The sequence below is a fragment of the Salarias fasciatus genome, chromosome 10 (genome assembly GCF_902148845.1).
Source record: "Salarias fasciatus chromosome 10, fSalaFa1.1, whole genome shotgun sequence".
Lineage (NCBI taxonomy): Eukaryota > Metazoa > Chordata > Actinopteri > Blenniiformes > Blenniidae > Salarias > Salarias fasciatus.
The window spans coordinates 5,657,199-5,678,327 of NC_043754.1; the positions used below are offsets into that span (position 1 = coordinate 5,657,199).

Consider the following 21,129-nt stretch of genomic DNA (forward strand, 5'->3'; position numbering starts at 1 on the left):
ACTCACGAATCTAAGTGACCACGAAACAAATGTTAACATTTTGACATGACTTTGTTTGGCTCATGCCTCAGGAGCGAAACGCGGAGAACGCCATCGAGGCGCTGAAGGAGTACGAGCCGGAGATGGGGAAGGTGTATCGCATGAACCGCAAGGCCGTGCAGAGGATCAAAGCCAGAGACATCGTCCCGGGGGACATCGTGGAGGTGGCGGGTGAGCGAAACCCTGGCCGTCAGTCACCGAGACTCATTTAGGCTACTTCTACCTGGAACACACACACACACACACACACACACACACACTCTCACACACACAGCCTCTGCCACCCATTCATGAGTCTGGAAACACTGCTGGAATATCTCTGAGCGGATTACATAAGAGTCTTCCCTCTGAATGTGCAGGTGCCAGGGCTGCGCTGTGTGGTGACTGAGTGTGTGTGTGTGTGTGTGTGTGTATAAGTGTGTGTGAGGGTCTGTGCAAGTGGCTGTGGTCACTGCTTGTATTTAAGGCCCAGTTTAATTTTCCGCAGCTTTCCCAGCTCTCTTCGCTTTCCATGCTCTCAGTCTCACCACCTGCACACTGCTGGATGTTTGTCAGGCACACACACACACACACACACACACACACACACACACACACACACACACACACACACACACACCTCCATGTTGCATGCACAATTCTCCTGCTGTAAAATCGCCCGTGTGTGGGCAGCCCTGGGCTAAATATAGTCTTGTTGTCACTCTGGCTTCAGAACATCTGTGTGTGCCAGACTTGAATGTGCAAGCATGCTTACATACACACACACATGCACACACACACTGCACCATGGGGATTGTTCCACTATAAACATGGCTGGTTTTGCGGGTGTAATCTGTCAGCTTTATGTGGCTGTGGATGCGCCTCAGGTGGATCGGAGCGTCGTGTGTGTGTGTGTGTGTGTGTGTGAGTGTGTGTGTCACAGCGTTCATTCACAATCACGCCTGCTGCTGGGAGGCCTGGGATTCCAGCACTAAAATAAATCCTACATTCAAATAACAACCACTGAGGGATGTCTGATTAAGCCCCTCTGGCACGGCAGATGTGGAACCACTCGGGTTCTCTGGGTAAATCCTCCATCCCCTCGCTGAGCGTTCAGTTTACATTAAATCAACCGCGCTCATTTCGTCCGCGGTTGAACTTCTCAGGAATTCGGGCTTGTTGCGGCCGGCGTCCTCCGCCAGTGAGACGTGGACAAGCCCACACAGGTAGCGGAACGACTCCCGGCTCGGCCCCGCCCACCCGTCACCGCCACAACCATCATCGTCCTCGCCATCGGCTCACGCTGTCAACACCGGCGGCGTCGCCATGACAACACTCCCGGCTGCGCGGGGGTTCACGAGGGGTTAAGTTTTTAACGACGCCGGCGATGACAGCGCGGCACCGGCGACGAGCGAGACTCCAAACGAGAAGCATCTGCTGCTTGAATAAGAGGGTTTGATGTCGGAGTCGACTGTCAGCAGCCGCCTGCTGCATCCACGACCCCTGACCCCATTCATACCTAACATTGAGCAGTGCAATTTGTAGGAGTGGATGTAGATTTAAACTACTGGTAAGAAACAATCAATCAAATTCCTGCTGATTAGTGAAACTTGTATCTAAACATCAAAAAAATGCCTCCAGACAGACTCTCCTGTGAAAAGGACTTTATTTGGAAACTGCCTCAGCTCTCCCTAAATGCAACATTAACAATATGCGCATGAAGCTATTGAGTTTTTCATTTTCAAACTGGCTCAATTTAGCCTGCGTGTTAAACTCAGCATTATATAATACAACTGGTTTGTGTGACCATATGCAGAAATTCAGTGAGACCGTCTCCCGTGCAGGGTTTTTAATAACGGTGAAATGTGAAAGATTTCGTTTGGAATTGGTCTGCGTTTCTCTGCCGCTGCTGGATTATATTTAGCACAGGGAAATAAGTGATACACTGAGTAAAGTTTGACTAGCGAAGTAGCTTTAATCAAAGTATTTTTTTTTCTTTTCAAATTAAAGCAGATAAACTAACTTAACTCTGAACTTTCAGTTTGCTTCCTATCAAGTAGTACATATAGATGAATACCAGACTGACTGTAGTTTCGTTTTGAATTGTATTAATGATCGATAAATCACCGCTGTACCTGGTGCGCCATTACTATTTTTTTGTGGTAATTAAAATATCGACACACAACACATTACTTCAGGAACGGTCAAACCAAACCCACAGATCACATGATCTACAAATATTGTGACATTTTCTACAGAATTTCTCGCTAAAATATGAACTTCAGCTTTTCATTTATTTTCTTTTTGGCATTTGGTTTATTTAAATAAACAATGATGATAAATGACTACAAGGATGCGGCTTATTTTTGCAAACTATACATAGCGGTATGTTGAGCCCTCGGCTCTGTCTGACATAATGTTGTTGCTAAGCACTTTTAAACAGAGGTAAACAGCTGAGGCAGGTACCGCACGGCACTCCCCTCACGTCCAAAATATGTGTGTCAGGGATCTCCGAGCACACGCCTCCGACCCGAAACATGCAGGCGTTTTGGTGACCAAGAAAATAAGCGGTTATTTTCCTTTTCCCTCTGCTGATTTCCCAGACTTTCTGAGCTGCTGCTTGTTCCACGGGATGTGGGGGGGGGGGGGGGCTGTTAAAATAAACCGTGCCAAGGCATTGGAAAAGGACACTGACGACCGCAAGTGCCTTGAAGGAGAGAAAAATCCATAAATATACTTACTCGAGTTTCCAGTGCCGCTGCTGTGCCATGCCTTCTCTGTGCACTGCCGGCCAGGCCGTCCAAGGTTACGGCAGCGTGGCGATGTTTGTCTCCACTGGAAATTTCCTGGGCTCTCTGTTTTGAAATGGGTTTTTGAAAAGAGTGCGGCGGTCAGGATGTTGGGAGCGCCGCGAGGGTTCACTCGGGGAAACCTGCAGCCAGCCAGCGACGGGTCACGGTTATCCTGCACGTGGAGGAAGATCCCTTCTCCCGCGTATTACGCAACGCTTTCACAGCTTCGCTCCGAGTCCAGTTTTACCAAATGGAAAGAGAGTTTGGCCCGCACAGACGAGCTGACTTCATCCAGTGTTTACAGTCCCGTTTGTTAGTGATGATCACTGCAAAAAGAGATGAGTCAAAATAATTTTTTGATACTGAAGGGGCCAGGCAAGTTTTTGATCTTTTATAATTTGTAAAACTTATCTGAACTCGGTGTGTGTCTGTGGGAGGTGTGTGGCGCAGAGGGGAGCAGCAGTCTGTTGGTAGGCGTTTGAATAACATCTCTCATATCTGCCCTCGGCCTGTCCTGCTGCAGTGAACTTGTATCCCCCAGCCATCTCCCACACACACACACACACACACTCACACACACTCTCTCAGTTCTCTCCCCCTCCACACTGTCCTCTGGGAATGGCAGCCAAGGCTTTTAAGCTGCAGAGATTCTGCTTTCTCTGCCTCAAAGTGCCCGTCTTGTCCTGTCAGGGGAGAACCCCCCCCCCCCCCCCCCCCCCCCCCCCTTAAAGTCTTGGAGCAAGTGTGGAGAGAGGTGGAGAAAGCTGAAGAGATGAGCGTTCGGTTAGCCCCTTCAGGAAGGATTTCACCGCTCGGCGGAGGGCGGGCGGCTGCCTGTGGAGTTTCCTATAGAGCCAAATGCAGAAATTCAAGCAGCCCTTTGTTAGGATGGGAAGACGTGGCAGGGTATCCATGCGAGCCCTTGTTTGTGTTGGGATTAACGCTGGAAAGTGCTGACAGCTCAGGACAAAGTAATGAGCAGTACTTTCTGTAAACTTGGGGAAAACAGTTGAATCATCTTATATCTCCCACAGCATCTTCAACCTCTCACTTTTCCACGGGCCTGCCCGGAGATGCTGTTAGCTTCTGAGAAAAGGAGGGGAGATTGGACACAAACAATGCCAAAATATGCAGGTTTACTAGTTGGACTCGACTGTATTTCACTTTCTGTATTGCACATATAAACATGACATCTGTAGTTTATGGTTGAGGGTAACAGAGTTGCGGAGTGTGAAGCGAGAACAAAGCAGGAGGGGAAATAATCGATCGCTTTAAAATTGCAACGTGACTCCATCAAGGTTGTATCGAGCTGTTGTTTACCTGCGGCCGCAGCCGGAGCCTGGGCTCAACCCGCCTGTGCTTCTTTGCTCGAGGATTTATTGTTTGAACACAGACCTTCAGAACGGTGGGAGTGAATGCTCACCTGCAGCTTCGCTCGCGGCTACATGTGGACTTTTCCTCAGGAAAGCAGCGGCATTGGAAGCGCACACTGTTCCTTCGTTGTTCCTGTCTGCATGTTAAGACGGGATCAAGCTGTAATGTAAAAAGTCAGGGCGAATAGCAGGTGGATTTAAGGAATTTGAACAATACTTTTTGAATTTGTATCAATTCACTGTCTATAAAAGCAACATATAATCATTTACAAGTCTATGATTAAAAAAAAAAGGCTCAAAACTTATTAAATAACTATTAACGCTCCTCTTTAATACTGAATAGGTTCCTGCAATTGAATTTTTTTTCTTTCAGTGCACCATTATGAAAGGTCCTCAACAAGCAGCCACACAAAAGATCAGCAGAAAACCTGGTTAAAATAGCGACACGTCCACAGATGCATGAGTCACCTTCGCTCTGTGGTCAATGTTCAGGAGGAAGTTCAGAGTACAGGTCGTTCGGGACGCTGCTGCTGCAGAGAACCCACAAACGTACTCTTCCTCAGTTCTTCACAGTCCCAAATAATCTAATTTTAATCTGTGAAAAGTGGCGCACATCAGACAGCATCAGGACTTCAGTGAGAGAATTGAGCGAGTCCTCGGCTTATAATGACACATTCCAGGAGAGGTTGTCATTCACTCAAAAATGAAAATTTTTTTATGATTTGTGAAACGTCTCACTCTCTGCTTGGTTCATAAATCATCAAGAAGGAAAGATCCAATCCCCGAAGGCTCTAATGTGACTCAAAATGTAAGAAAAATGTAAAAAATTAGAAAGAAAACATGGATTTTTTTTTTAACAAATTTCTAAAGAGCAGCAGACACCGAGATCTCGGTGATGCTGCCATAAAGTGTCAGACTAACATTAACCTCAAAACCATGCTGTCAGAGTGAGTTGTTGAGTTTAAAACATGCATGATGCAAGAGCAGGAGGTTTTTCATTCATTCATTTTCTGCTCCCTTTCGGGGTCGCGGGTGGCTGGAGCCGATCCCAGCTGCTGTGGGCGAAGGCGGGGTACACTCTGGACAGGTCGCCAGTCTGTCGCAGGGCTGACATGTAGAGACAGACAACCATTCACTCACGCATTCATACCTAGGGGCAATTTAGGGTGACCAATTAACCTACCATGCATGTTTTTGGACCGTGGGAGGAAGCCGGAGTACCCGGAGGGAACCCACGCACACACGGGGAGAACATGCAAACTCCACACAGAAAGGCCCCGAGCCCCGGCCGGTATTTGAACCCAGGACCTTCTTGCTGTGAGGCAAGAGCGCTAACCACCACGCCACCGTGCAGCAGGTTTTTTTATCATTTAACTGTATTTTGCAGTAGAATTTTCAGCATTTGAAACATTTTTGGTTTTCATTGATTCTTTGCGTTTGGATGTTGTACAAATACTTAAGTTTCAGGAATTTCATTGTGAACCAGATCTTATTTGTAATTACACCGTCGATTGAATACATTTTAAGGTGTTATTAAATGCTTACGGTTGTAATGACTAAACTTCATTTAATTAGTAGTGGCGCTTCAGTCGCATCACAGTTTGCTTCTTTTCTTTTTTCCCCTCACATTGATGGAGTTTGCACATCGAGAGCTGAAGTCGCTCTTCCACTGCTGCTGACTTGACTCTATTCATGTCGAACCTAAATAAGCTCTCGTTCTTAATGCTCCTGCTCTGTCTTTATTGTATTCTCCTTCTCCAGTCGGCGACAAGGTGCCTGCTGACATCCGAGTGACCTCAATAAAGTCCACCACCCTGCGGGTAGACCAGTCCATCCTCACAGGTACTTCAGCCAGCGCTGCTCTCCTCAGAATCGCCCGATGTGGTGTGTTCCCGCGCAGCTTTATTGTCTGATCCTGGAGGACCTGATGTTAGAAGCACTCTGCAGTTGTGCATTTGTGATATTGGATATGACACTGTGTTCTCTCTCCGGCAGCGACCGTAACACTGTTTGGCTCGGTTACTGTTGAAACATGGTGCAATAATGCACCGCTAATCCTCCGCGATGGTCTTAATGTTGTTGCTTCCTGCCCTCCCTCTGCTCTTCCTTTAGGGGAGTCTGTCTCCGTCATCAAACACACGGACCCCGTTCCTGACCCCCGAGCCGTCAACCAGGACAAAAAGAACATGCTGTTTTCTGTAAGCACGGTCCACCGTAGTATTGTTGCATTCGAAATGGCATGTTTTATATTTGCAAGACGTGCAGTAGTGCTGTTAAAATTGTCATTACCCATGTTGCTATGGCAAAACTCTGCAACATTATTGAATATAATGTAAAGATCTCAGAAAGATGTATCAGGTTCTGTAGAGATCTGAGACAATGGTTCCCTACAAAGAAAGAAAATCTTACTATACCAAGTGGTGTCGAGAACATGGAGCTGTGAAGCAACACGTTGCTGTTTATGACTCCTCCTGCTTTTGTCCGTGTGTCCACCAGTGTTTTTCTTTACTGTCATGTTTAAACAAAGTAAAGATTAGAGGAGAGGATTGATCGCCCGTCTCAGGGTGGCTCCGCGATGCTATTTCAGCCACGTCAAATAGAAGTTAATCCATTGTGAAGATACCTGCTTTAAACCTGTCATCTTATGTTGGAGAGTGAAATATTTCCTTCTGTTGCATTTTTTTCCTGCTAGAAGTGCCTCCAGAACAAAGGCTCAGTGACGTCTGTTGCTCATGTGCATCAGGTTATTCCTGCATCTGCCACCTGCGATTCAATGACCTCGAGCTGTCAGGTTTCCTGTCTGAGCCGCGTTTATGAAATCCACATGACAAAAGCTAAATCAACTGCAGCTATGCGGTTGAGGGATGCTCGGCGCAGAATGCTTTATTGTTCAGATTGTGCAGTGAGAGAGGAGAAAGGAAACGGTGTGATCATTACTTAATGTGTTACTTGCAACGATTTTGTTTAAAATAGTCAAATCTTGCTTATTTTTTTAAATTTTTCCCATCATGGTCATTTTCCTGCGTTCGTCTCTCAGGGCACCAACATCGCCGCAGGTCGCGCCATCGGTATCGTGGTTGCTACGGGCGTCTCCACGGAGATCGGCAAGATCCGCAACCAGATGGCGTCCACGGAGCAGGAGAAGACGCCGCTGCAGAAGAAGATGGACGAGTTCGGCCAGCAGCTCTCCAAGGTCATCTCGCTGATCTGCGTGGCCGTGTGGGTCATCAACATCGGCCACTTCGGGGACCCGGTCCACGGCGGCTCCTGGGTGCGGGGGGCCATCTACTACTTCAAGATCGCCGTGGCGCTGGCGGTGGCCGCCATCCCCGAGGGGCTGCCCGCCGTCATCACCACCTGCCTGGCCCTCGGCACGCGCCGCATGGCCAAGAAGAACGCCATCGTTCGCAGCCTGCCCTCCGTGGAGACGCTGGGCTGTACGTCCGTGATCTGCTCCGACAAGACGGGGACGCTCACCACCAACCAGATGTCCGTGTGCCGGGTGAGTGACCGCCACCACTTCCTGTTTACGTGATGGCGTTCTCAAGTGAAAACTCAAAACTTTGGTTGTGTTTTGGGTGTTTGTTTACACAATAGCAATGCTCAAAGTCGCTAAAAATGCAACGTTTTGACAACTGCTTCGTCCGCATTTTCAGCAGAAACGTGTAAACGAGATGGAATGATGGATTTCGAAGCACAAACGAGACAATTCACTTTCCTTTCCCCATCATATGATTAACGCTTTCTTAAAAACTTTGGGAAATTCCCTCTGAGAGTTTGTTGTGGAGGTGAACTCAGAGACTTGGCAGTAAATTATTAATGCCAGCAATTCATCCGTCTTTGAGTCTTTTCTTTGTTCTTTCCGACGTGTTTTTTTTCCTCCCTCTCTCTCTTTTTACGCTCGCCGGCGGATTTAAGCAGGGCTGGAAAATCCTTGCGGTGCCGTAATGTTTACCTTCCCTCCGCCGGCCTGGGACGGCTGCTGGTGGAGTAGTAAAGGCTGGCATTACCCAGCAGCACCCAGAGCGCCGCCGTTTATCAGCCCATCAGCGAACACACACACACACACACACACACACACACACACACACACACACGGCCAAGGTTTCCAAAATGTCACAGTGGCTGTTTAAACACAATGCAGCGCCTCATGTCCACAACATTGTGCAGATTATAGTGTATAAATAGCTTGTGTGTATGTATATAATTACATCATTTAGCCAAGAGAGAAAGATCTTATCTGCTGTTATTCACAAGTCGCACACAGCCTCACCCTGTCCTTTGTCTGAGTGTGTGTGTGTGCGTGTGTGTGCTGCCTGCTAATTGACTTTACTGTAAGCACAGCGTAAATGCCAGCGCTGCCGTGTGTCTTGGCTCCCGTTAACGTGTTTACACACGCACGCGCGCGCGCACACACACACCTAATCTGTTGCCTCTTCTTGTCCTCACACCGTCTTTCTCACCTCTCGCCCTCGGTAATGACCCCAGGGTCAGCGGCGCCGTTCACACCTGGAGATTACATGTGGCCTGGGTGATGTGGACCAGCTGAAGCATGTCTGGAATCTTTTCCCACATGAATCCCCAGTGATCACATCTCTATATCACATAGTTATCACTGGACACCTTGCTGAAGTCTAATTTGCTGAGGTGCAGCCGATTATACGCAATGTCTCTCTTAAAGCGACTTGAACCAAAACCCAAACCAGTATTCACAGCCCCAAGCCTTGTACATTTTATTTTTTTATTATTAAAACAGATATCAAATCATTTTTTCTTAATACAAATTGTTAAATAATTTTACAGCTAATAGTTGGTAACAGCTAGTGATTTTTTTCCTGGCTCAGATGGCTCGGTCACATTTGAGTGAATTTGAATCTACTGTTTTTTCAGAAATTAGTTGTTAGTTTACAAAGTGAAATTCTTAAACAGGACTGAACAGTTTCAGTAATTCATCCCTCGCACACATCCAGTCATCTGCAGAACAAGGATATAATCAACCAGAAATGTAATAATGTCAAATAAACAGTTCATTTTTTTTTTACTCTGCATATTTGACGCCTGACTTTTGACTCCATCGCTCACCTTTTCCCTATCCATTTTTCATATAATCTAGAGACATTGTATTTAAATGGGTCTTCGCCACACGGGGGAAATGACCTGAATGAAAGTGTGTGTTAGGTTCACCCTTTTTGCATGCTCACCATGTGCATGCATGAAATGTCTGCAGGTGCTTGGTTATTTCAGTAAGCCAAAGAGTTAACCGATGGCTCTAAATTGACATGCAAATGTTGAAGCAGTAATGAAATAACTAAGCAACTGCAGATTTTTCATGCATATGCTTGGTGAACATGCACTAAATCAGCATTGTTGGTATTGTATGAAAAACAGATTGAAAAAAGGTCACTCACCGAGTCAGGAGCGAATATCCATATTAGAAAAAAAAACTGGTTGTACAGGAAAGAGTCATCTTGAGTCAACACAAGAGTTGCATGTCCGCTCAGACTCTTTTGTTAAATATTTCCAGTGTTTGAAAGAGTTCCACTGTGTTTCTGTGATGAACAATCTTGATCTAAATTCGAACTTGTGTTAAAGCCAGTGGCTGACAGAAATTACATTCAAGGTTTAGAAAGAGGAAAAAAAACCTCGGAGGCTTTGGTGAAACTCATCAGGTAACGGCCTGTGTTTTATGGCTTCTTTACATCCTACTGTATATTTATTCCACTGGGTAGAAATTCAGAGGTTTGAATTATGAAGGAGGTGAGGAGGTGGTCCTTGAATCCACATGCACATGATTCGAACATGGTTTTATACCTTTAAATATGGTCTTATTGATGCGTTTTGAATGCACGGACCCTCATATCTCCTCAGAAAATAACAGTTTGTTGACAACCCGTTTGACTTCAGTGCACGTTTTCCTGTTTTGCTTGACAATCTTCAGCATGAGGCCAGATGTGGGGTCAGGTCAGCAGGTCATCTCGTGACAGACCGTGTAAAGCATTCTGCAGAACGAAAAATAATGGCCAATTTACATTATTTGCATGCAGCAATTTGCAGGTTCAGTTTTGCATTATGCAGTGAATGTATAGGAAAACGGCTTCATTCTTTGTTATATACCCTACATTTTACAAGTAGTATATAGTATTAGTAGTAGTATAAGGTCAGAGCACCCTATATGTGCACAATTATTAGGCACAATTGGCTGAAAAAGATTTGACTCATTCTGAAAACAAAAAAAAAAAAAATCTTTCAGAAGGATGCAGCACACTTGAAATTGCAAATCTATTCTGGTCACAGAAATATCAAATGAACTGTGATAAAATTCAACAGTGTTGAGAAAAAGACACAAATTAGGTGTTTTTCTTTCTCTCTCCAGCAGTGCGAATCTTTATTCAGGGTGGACTGAGGTCAGCGAGGAGGAAGTCCACCCCGCAGTGTCCTCTGATCATTACCCCCATACGGATCCTGTGAGGTGTTCAAATCAATGCAGCAGCCACAAAACAAGCTAAAGATAGGATGAAAGTGTGAACGCCAAAATACACCAGGAAGCACAGCTCAAAGTCAAATGAATCAGTTGAGAATTGTCAATTCTCGGTCGTTACCCAGTAAATAAAACTGCTCCGTTTCAGAGAGAATTGGCTTCGTTTTAGCCGTTCAGTGAAACTCGAGCTTTGCTGAGCCTGATAGTTGCAGATAAAAGGTACAACCCCCCCCCTCTGCTCACTACTGCTCAGTCAATATCACAGCCGTTTGCTGATTATTAAATATTCCCAGCTCGCTTTAGTGGCTCAGAAGCTGAAAGTCTTTCAGTCTGAATGTGGTGGTTCGGTCGCAGGAGGTTATAGCTTCAGAGGAAAAAAAGCATTGTTTTAAGTTCCTCTTCTCTGGGGATTCCTGTCAGTTTGAAAATGGAGTTAAAGGCTCTGCTTCCTGTACGACGGGCTCAGCGCTGCTGCTCCTCCTCCTCCTCCTGCTGCTGCTGCTGCCCAGCGTGACGTGGAGCGTCTGTGTGGTTAATGCGTAGCTGCAGGGAGTTCCCTCCAGCAGGAGCTTGGCAGAGCGGCGATCTTTGCTCAGCCCTTTAAAACCCTCACGGACAGAAGGAGCACGAAGCCGGCAGGCTGGCAAATATTGACCTTGTGCTTCCACCTATACTCTGATAGATGAGACACGTATACGGTTCTGTTCTCACAGACGAGTCACACTTCTGCTTTTTTTTTATCATCACACTGGTCGTAGGTTTTTTATTTATTTATTTTTTTAATTGTCTTTTTTGTGCTTGCCCTGTGCTTTGGGCTTCAGCCTGTTTTGTGTGTCAAGGTTTTAACTGCTCACATGTTTGCACAGGCTTATCCGTCGGTGCTTAGCGCGGCTCTGGGCCGGAGCCAGTGACCCTGATGGGGCCATGTGTCTCCCTGGCCTCGGGGCTATCCCCGTATCGCCGGGACTCCCAGGGATTCCCCTCTGCTTTCTGACTCTGCACTTCCTTTTTTCCCTTCCCTCTCTCTCTCTCTCTCGCTCTCTCTCATATGCACACATAATAAACGGGTTACTCACCATTCATCCCCACACGAGCTCCGAGGAGTAGAGGAGAAAATAAACTCGTGCCACTGAGTCACATGGATCGCACCGTGCCTGGTTTCCGTGGAGACGGATCGTGAGGGTAAACTGAGCGCGGACGACGGCACGGCCTCGCGTCCTTGCAGAAGTTTACGCGGTCGTTGTTGGTCTGGAGCGGAATGGTGGAACGTAGAGCCCCACAGAGGCCCGGCGACCTTTGGCAAAATGAAGAATTGAAGATAATTGAAGCAGTTTGAAGGCCAGGGCATCCAGAAATGAAACGATATAATCTGACAAGATTTAAGCGGTCACGACATTTTAACTGTGTCTGGGCGGTTGAGTTTAAATCACGGAGGGTTAAAGGCGTTTAATTGCCACTCTGAAACTTTAGTGCTTGTTGGCTTCAAGCAGTTTGATAGTGGAGCTCCAACAGCTCCGGTGGCAGTGAAAGCTTGTTTCTTTTATTTGTTTTGGACACTTCAGGAGTCTACAGAACATAGAAAACTGGCATTTTACTCTTCATCCATTTCCCATGAAAGTCTTTACAACCAATTCTTATAAATAGTGCCTGAAACGCTTTCAAAATCCGGCACACGCAAGGCTCCAGTCCAACCCACCAAGCAATTAACGTTTAACTATTTTGCACCACAAGGCGTCACTGAAATTGACTTTACGTGGCAATTGCACTAATTTTACATCGAAATTGTTTGATTTTTGCAGAAATGTAACCATTTTCATCATGTGCACCACAACAGAAAATCTTTAAAGGCACTGATGGGTCTTTTTTCACCAATCCTGCCCCCTTGAGATGAAACCAGCCCGTATGTGGCTCCTGATGGTATTTTTGCATTTCTGCTTGAAATGTTTCCTCTGAAAACATGACAATAGTGGCTCTAAAACACAAGGTTGAGTTTTTTGGGTTTTTTTTTTTGTGGGCCTCTTGCCAGTGCTGATAGTAATATCTACATATTTAGTTTCCACATTCTTGTGGAATGGATTATTATGCCCACTCATATTGTGAGGGCGGACAGACACAGACATCCATTATAACCTTTTTTTCTAAAGCTTTTTTGTTTTATTCAATAGTTTGCTAAAAATTTTGGCTAGAATGTGTATTTCTGGCCCCAGGCCGTGTTTAATTTGAAAGCGGATCTCGGCCACGACTGCCGATGTACCAGCAGTTTTACAGAAAACGGTCTTTTCTTTATTTCTTCACGAGCTGAATGTTTTGGGCAACAGGGCAGACGTTGTGATCAGTTTTAGGCTCTATTGTGGTAAAACAGTCATGGAGCTTCAGGGGGAGCAGCAGCATTAGATGCAGGACTTTTCCCTGCATGGTTTCATTTCCGTGCCATCCTTGATGAAAGAGTAATTACACAATGAAACTAGTAATGGTTTTATTGAAACTATTGTGCAGACAGACAGAGACAAACACATTAACAATACTTAACAGAGAATAAATGATCTATTTGGAGTGTTCAGTATTCACTGCATTACTAATTCAGGAACATCCTGAAATTCTAGTGTTTTCTCTGATGTGAATTCTGTCGTTTTCACACCGCTCCCGTCTTCCATCAGTGCTGCGATTGTCAGAGTGGTTGTTTGTGCAGCCGAGTCGGCGATTGAAACATGGAAAACGTCAGTGTTGTTGATGCAAAATTGCATGTTTTGACAAAGCTGCAATCACATGACGAATATAATCATCATGTTTAGGTTGGCAGGTCAGTGTTTGAGCCGGTCTGGACTGGAATGCAGAAGTGGAGTAAGAGCCGTCACCAGGTGGTTCGGAGGGGTTTTAACTGTCTGCCATCTGACGGCGATCATCATGTTTCCGATAACCTGACTCGAGTTCATCCCATTATAAATAAGGAAAGGATTTCAGCTTTTTGTTTCATTCCTACACTGAAACACAGTCATTTCTTTTTGTCACACACTTTACTTGTTTTAACGTCGACAGTCTGTATGAAAATCTCAGAATGTTCAAGGCAGCTCAATAATGCCAGCTCACCTGTGACTGTCACTTTAGGTTTACTATGGTTGTTGGGTTGGAAATGGAATTCAACAAAACACTGGTGTTACACTAGATATGATTATTTCAATATAACGTTTTGAAACACTTCAACACTTAAGCTGTGATGGCACAATAAGACTTTTGTTTAATGTGTTTGTTTTTGTGCACTTTATTACCGTGTCATTTATAAATTAATTCAGTTTCTGGAACAAATCTTTCAGGAAAATTAATCGGAGTCTTGTGTTTTGATCAGATTGTGGATATTAGTGTTGGCTGAGCCACAGAAGATTTAATGCTTCTCCAGTGAGCCGTGGTATTCTGGAGTTTGGGAACCTGAACCTTTCAGCATCTAGAAATTAAATCAGGACTTCTACTCCTTCATACGAGTCCCTGTGCTTTTACTTAAGTAAATAATCTGAGTGTGCTTTTGCTGTCTCTGCGTGTGTTTTATCACAAAAGCCCTCCTGGCTGCTTCACCGTCTCTTTTCATCAATATATTAGTATTATCAGAGCGTAGCGACCCACGCTTCCTCGGGGAATTTCAGGAAGAAGACTTTGCCAACACAGCGGATCCTTGGACAGCTCTGGGACTCCAGCGCTCCCTCCTCCTCTCACAGACCTCCTCTTGGTTTCCCAGCAGTTGGCTGGCGCTACGTAGTTCGGCGGCGTGAGGAACCGATGAAGCCTCATGTTTTCAAAAAGTTGTTTTCAGTGGCTCCGAGCAGCGTTGTCATGTAAACGAACACCCGGTACGCTGAACCTTCACTCTAAATCATCGCTGTGTAAATCGACCTTTTGTGTTTCAACTGTCTCTGAAGCATCTGGATTATCTGGTGCATTGAAAAAACAGGATGCAATTAAAAAAGTTTATTTTTTTTCCAGATAGATCTCCAGTCAAAACTTACAATCATTAAGGTTTCAATAGTTCCTTACTATTAACATTATTAGTCTAAATAGGTTTGTTGTCAACATGATTGATTTGAAATGAGCTCACAGTGGAAGTAATGGCTTGATGTATTTCAGGTAAGATAATTGCTGTTTTTCAATCTGGGGTCTGTAATTGCTTTGGGGGGACGGGAGGCTTTACTGCTCTGACGGAGGAATCAGAGTGTAGCAGTAGAAAACTGTACCGATCTGCCCTTTGCTTTCATTTACAGGCTCCTGGTTTGTATTTGAGTGCTGTTTGTAAAATGTGATTTAAGTCAAAAATATGGGCTGACCTTCAAAAAAAAAATCTGTTTTTATTGAAACAAGGGCTTTAAAGTATTTATTTCCTGTGCTAAAGAATACATGTTGTGCAATACGAGTCAGTTGTTTTGCTCCGATTGTTGCAGGAGGTTCAGAGACTCATTTAGAGGCTAATTGAAATAATGAGCTTAGATTATGTGTTCATGACAACTTTCTGTTTGCACTCCTATTAACAACTTTTCACTCATTTTTTTTTTTTTTTTCTAATTTGAGGTTTCATTTGAAAGTAGTTGATCTTGCTCAACTTAAATGGATGAAATGATACAAGGAGAAGATGAATCTTTGGAGTATTGAGCTGTGTTTTTGTGTGTTTTTTTTGTTTTGTTTTTTTTGGAAGGCAATGAGACTAATGAAAAATACCTGCTTGACATAACAATATTACTTTTATCTATGTATATATAATGCTAGTTTGTACAGTTTTGTGTGGGCTCAGCTCCAGTACCTCTTACTTTTACATGTCGAAAGAAAATAAATGAATGACTTGTGCAGCATATTTTTTAATTTGTCTGCATTGGAGTGAAGCATGTGTACCGTTACCACCTTCAGTGACAGATTTAGATTCAGTTTATTAGGCCGCTTATAAAATCGCTTCCATAAATCTTGCCTTTATCGTTTATAATCAGGTTTTAGTGACACTGTGGGAATGTGGGGAATACAATGATGTATTTATCACTGAGTTAAGAGATAATAAAGGTGGTGTTCTGGGATGCATTATGAGGATAATGTCCTCCCTATATCATCGTGAAAGCCGACTCTCCAGCAAAGTGAAGCTACTCTACAGGTTTCTGTTATATTTTGGCTTTTTCCAGTGATATTTCATATACGACACAGGAATTCTGGACCCTAAAGTAAAGGAGGTGGGGAGAAAATTAGAAACACCTCTGAAACGACACAATGCAGTCTCTTTACACCTCCACTCACTATGTTGAAGCATATAATTGAATTAACACCTCTGAAAGTGCTGGGGGAGAACTGAGAAATGCTTATCCAAGCGCCGCGCTTTAGTAATGATTATCTCTCATTAGCGGGTTCCTTTGCTGTAGCGGTTCGAGGCGTTGATGCGACGATCAGGAGAACTGGTGAATGCATGTTTTCATGTGTTCACATTGCTGGGAGAGAGAGTTAAAAGTGAATAAAAGCTTGGATAGTTTTCTTTTTAAATGCTGCTAAATTTGTAAAAAAAAAATGTGCATTTGTGTGTTGAGCAACAGTTTTTCCATCTCTGCTTAAAGCTCCTGGAGGTTCTGACCCTTCTTTAACCTTCTGAAACAGCCGCGAGCAGCCCGACCTGATCGTCCTCTCCGCTTCCTCTCTCCAGATGTTCATCGCAGACAAGGTGGAGGACTCCAACTGCACTCTGCACGAGTTCAACATCACTGGCTCTACGTATGCCCCCGAGGGACAGATGTGAGTCAGTTTGAATATTTATGGCTCCATTAGAAGAAAAACATCAAGTCTGTTTGCTTTATGAACTCAACACTTGTCCGACTATATTTGTCTGCTACATTTCACTGAAGCTTTTCCAGAATACAGTGGAACAGAGAGACGGCGAAACCTTCATTCGCTTATATAACCATATTCAGTAGCGATAGTTTTCTATACGTCTCTTCCTAATAAGGAGATCTTGCATCAGGGGTGTCAAACGCAGCTATCATGGCAGCATCACCAGTGTCTCGGCTGAAACGTAAAAAAAATTCAATTCAGAAAAGCTGGAAAAGTGCTGAACACACGTCTAAAGAATATAAAAAAAGGTTTCTGAGACTGTTTGTTTCGATGTTTTAGCTCCTGTCCCGCCGCCCTCCAAACACAGTAAACTGTAAATCTTAATTTAGATCCATGTTGGTCCAGATCTAATCTTCTTCTTGTACTTGGCTCAGACTTACTGTAAATCAAATGCAAATGCAAAAATAGTTCTCCAAGTTATGACAACACTCCTGCTGACTTCCAAAAGTAGTTTTTCCCTTATATGTCCATTTAAAGGGATTTCTGCGATAACAAGGCACGTAGTATGTAATGAGTTACATACTTCTGTTGCATAATGGTTATTTCTAGATGAGAGTTCCTCAGTAATCAGCCCAGCCACATGACTCATAAACAGTCTTGATCACTTTCCATTGTAGGAAAGTAGAGAAAACTTAGTGATTGATGATCCAGAGACACTTTTTTCTCCTAACATCTTGAAACAAAACGTGTTGTGGAGGACTACAGGTAGGTGGCCGGTCATCCGATAGGAGGATTTGAGTCCTCCGCTGCGCGCGCGTGTGTGTGTGTGTGTGAGTGCCTGTTTGGTGAGTACAGCATTATGACTCTGCATGAACCTGTGGATTTCATAACAGCAGAGTGTGGGTTATTGTGTGGGAGCTTCGATAGCAACGGTTGCAGTCTCCACTGGGACTGGATCCATGGTTGTCATGCAATCAGCACTGCTTGTCAGAAACTCACACCCCACACACACACACACACACACACACACACACACACACACACACCACTGTTTACTACAGTACAAGCGCAGCTTCCCCAGTCAACTTTAGAATGCTAAACAACTGAATATCACCCGCATGCATTAATATTCATGAAGCTCCTCTGTCTGAGGTGTAGCCAGCCGTGAAGGGTTTTCCCTTGTGTCTTGTTTTTGAGAGTGTGTTTGTGTGTGTGTGTGTCTGTCTTGCAGACTCAAAGGAGAGAGGCCCATCCAGTGTGGAGACTATGACGGACTCTTGGAGTTGGCCACTGTGTGCTCCATGTGCAACGACTCGTCTCTGGACTACAACGAGGTAAATAACTCGATCTTTTGAAGCCTCATTGACGAGTTGATATTTTCCACAAGTCGGTGCACACACGCCTCAGAGAAGGCAGCGTTTGGATACAGCCTTCTCTTCTTCAGCGGGGCTAATTTTACTGCGACGTCTCCTCTTTTTCTCTGCTTTGGATTGCTTTTTCTCACCTCTTTGTCATCACCATGGTATCATGGTAACCGTGCTGCGGAGCGAGGCCGGCGATCCGGCGCTCCTCCACTCCCGTGCGTCCTCCCCTGACGCGCTTTCTCTTTTTTTTTATAATGACTCGTTTAGCCACCAGTTTCTCTGTATATTTTTTTTCTTAAACGAAGAGTCTGAGGTGTGTGTGAGGGAGCGAAGTGTTTTATTGCCTCGGCGGCTTGCTCACACAAACAAGCGCTGTGTAATGTGCCATTAGTACTTCACCTCACCTGCTTCACATCTCTGCAGGCGAGGGCACAGGTTTAACAGCACTTTGCATGCATGACTCAAAGTTTATGATGGAGGAGGAGGAGGAGGAGGAGGTGACTGACCTGCAGATTTACTCGCTGCGCGTTTGGCCGGGAGTCGTTCTTGCGTAACCTCGAAGCGAGCCGCTCATATTTAACTAAGGAAATGGTCTGAATTAAACGGTTTATAAACACACATCAGATAGTCGGGTCAGTGTTTCAATGGGCCGTGACGTACTGTGAGCAGCGTTGGTGGAGTTTTTCCAAATGTCTCCAAACATTTGTCAGGGTTTGTTGATCATCGGTTTGAATTGTTTAAAGGGTGAACGCTCACAGACGCTCGCTTCGTTGCAGTTCCAAGTGAAACTTGCTGCTAATCCGTTTCGATCGCTTTTCTTTTGTCGTGCAGGCCAAAGGTGTGTACGAGAAGGTGGGCGAGGCCACGGAGACGGCTCTCACCACCCTGGTGGAGAAGATGAACGTCTTCAAGACCGACTTGTCTGGACTCTCCAAAGTGGAGCGTGCCGGGGCCTGCAACTCGGTACGTGACGTCTGAAGACTCCTGCTTCCCTTAAAAGGTCATATTATGGTTCGGGTGGACAACTGATCATTGTCAGTGCCATGACAAGGTAATCTTCTCAACTAGCAGGACAAATTGTAGTCAATTATTTCTACTAGATAAAAATAGTAGCGATTGCCTCAATAAGTCAAGTTTCTGCTTGCGTTCGATCTTCCTCTTCGTTCCACTGCGTGTAGTGGTTCGATGTTTCCAGGGTAATTACTAAGTCATTTAATATTGTACAAGCAGGATTTCTGTTGCAGCAACACATCAGTAGAATAAAACTGGGTGAATTCTGCTTCACGATAAGACGAACCGACATCGAAAGGTCAAAAAGCGACGTCGCTGTGAATGCTCGGCCGCCGCAAGCCAGTAATCGCTGTGGTAGCTTCTCTGGCCTCCTGCTCGAAACCTGAAAATTCAGAAGGATCGTGAATTATTTTAATCTGGTATTACTGTCTTTATACAGTACACTTTTCATACCAGGCATAAATCAAGATTGTTTTTATTTTCTTAAGAACCATGAAATCTATTTTCCTTCTAGATGAGCTCCAAATCGAGAAGAACACAGAACATTCTTAGAAAAGCTTGACCTGCGTCTTTTGAGTACAGAACCGCATTTAGTGTTCCACTTTCTTTTGACCTCGCCTCCGTCCAGCTGCATTGTTGCCCTTCGCCGTTCCGCGCTGTGGACCGGTTCTCGTGAGCGCTCCGGCTCGGAGCGGACTTCACTGGCCACTTGGAGCATCCTGCGCTCCATATGGAGAAGATGATCTAATTAGATTTTGGAGCACATTTCTGCATGAATTAACATATTAATGTAGATTTCACACAAATTACTGCAACTTCTTCAACACTGCAGGCTGACAAGTTCATAGTCAGTCCAGATACGTAGCATGCAATAAAAAAAAAGTGTAAAAGCCAATTTCAACCTGCAGTCTAAACATAGATCAACTTGAAGGCAACAGTTTATACTTCTGACATAGACACATACAAGTAAATTTGCAAGATTTCACCTGATTGCAGACATTTTTTCATTAATTATCCTCCTTATAAGACCTGTGTAATTTAAATGATTTATAGTACATTTGACAGTGCTATTAAACACACATTTATAGAAGTTTTTAAGCCAAATCTGTATATTGAACATGTTAATTCTCACTGTTTTCTGCGCACAGCCGAGAACATGGTAACAACCCCAGCATGCAGCTGTGGCCATGCATTTGTGGCACATTATGTTTGTTTACATATTCTATAGTTTAAAGGTGTAATATAGGATGGTCTATTTGCTTTGAGTTCCAGGTGGATCATCAAAATAACTGGTGGGTCTGTTTGTCAATCATTCTGACGAGCGTGCTCGCTCCCAATAAGGTTCTACTTATTGCGCATGCGCATTCAGAGTGTTTATGTAGCCGGTGAGCTTCGGTTCCAGCGAGTACTTACCAATGGCGAGTCTGACATAATGAAACTGTAACTGTTTCGGAAAATAAACTTTATGAGCGAGGCCGATCGCAGAAACTGTAAGCAGAGCCGTGCACACCCGGAGAAGATGAGGTCGCGCTCGCACGCTTCCGCCTTTGATAGGCGTTTCCTCGGTTGTCCGGCGCATGCGCGTTTTTCAAAAAGCGAGTAGCAGACGTTTGGCTTCGTCTTTTCGAGAAAATCCTATATTAAACCTTTAACCCAGAGAGATTAATGCTGAGTCAGCAGGTTTAATGTCCCACACACGTAGTATTTATGATGGCTTAGTGTTGCTGATGGAAATGCTTGATTTCAGGGTGTGAACACACACTTGTTTAGTTATGAGTTAAAAATGTCACAGCGTTATTTAACATATCTTAAAGGATTTAAAGACGTTGAACTTGCATGATGCATCAGTTCGATATAAACAGTTTGTGAGCATAATGTGCATTTCAATAAAAAAAAGAATAAAATAGAAAATTGATGTTTCCTTTAATTACTTTTAAACCGAAAAAAGCAAACTTTTCATCCAGCAGTCAGTCGTTCTGTGCAGCAGGTCTTCCTTCAGAGACCACAGTGCAGTCAAACCCCTGGAAGTGCAGCACTTTCACATGCACATTATATTTCTGGGATGTGGTTTACGAGGGGACAGCTGTTGCAGAATCCCATGGAAAGCTCTGAACATTAGCGGCCTCTCACAGTGCCTGCAGCCAGGGTCGCTGTAACCTCCACTGGGACGCTTTCAGTGCACACAGACACAACCGAACACATGCAACAGACCTAATGATGCGCTCTGCTGTTCTGGATATCCGGCCAGCTCATTTGTCCTAGATAATTGATCATTTTGTTGTCATTTCAAATCTCTAAATATATCCACCGAA

The 21,129-nt window shown here is 44.6% G+C and overlaps 1 protein-coding gene across 2 annotated transcripts in view; it reads left to right on the top strand.

Annotated features, from left to right (window-relative positions):
- atp2a3 (ATPase sarcoplasmic/endoplasmic reticulum Ca2+ transporting 3) overlaps nucleotides 1-21,129 on the top strand; it is a 47,999-nt gene that overhangs the window by 18,956 nt on the left and 7,914 nt on the right. For both annotated transcript variants that reach the window (XM_030100993.1, XM_030100992.1), the window contains exons 5-11: nucleotides 72-210; nucleotides 5,945-6,025; nucleotides 6,296-6,381; nucleotides 7,221-7,685; nucleotides 16,318-16,406; nucleotides 17,674-17,776; nucleotides 18,638-18,769. In XM_030100993.1, coding sequence (XP_029956853.1) covers nucleotides 72-210; nucleotides 5,945-6,025; nucleotides 6,296-6,381; nucleotides 7,221-7,685; nucleotides 16,318-16,406; nucleotides 17,674-17,776; nucleotides 18,638-18,769 — 1,095 coding nt within the window. The remainder of the gene's footprint in view (nucleotides 1-71; nucleotides 211-5,944; nucleotides 6,026-6,295; nucleotides 6,382-7,220; nucleotides 7,686-16,317; nucleotides 16,407-17,673; nucleotides 17,777-18,637; nucleotides 18,770-21,129) is intronic.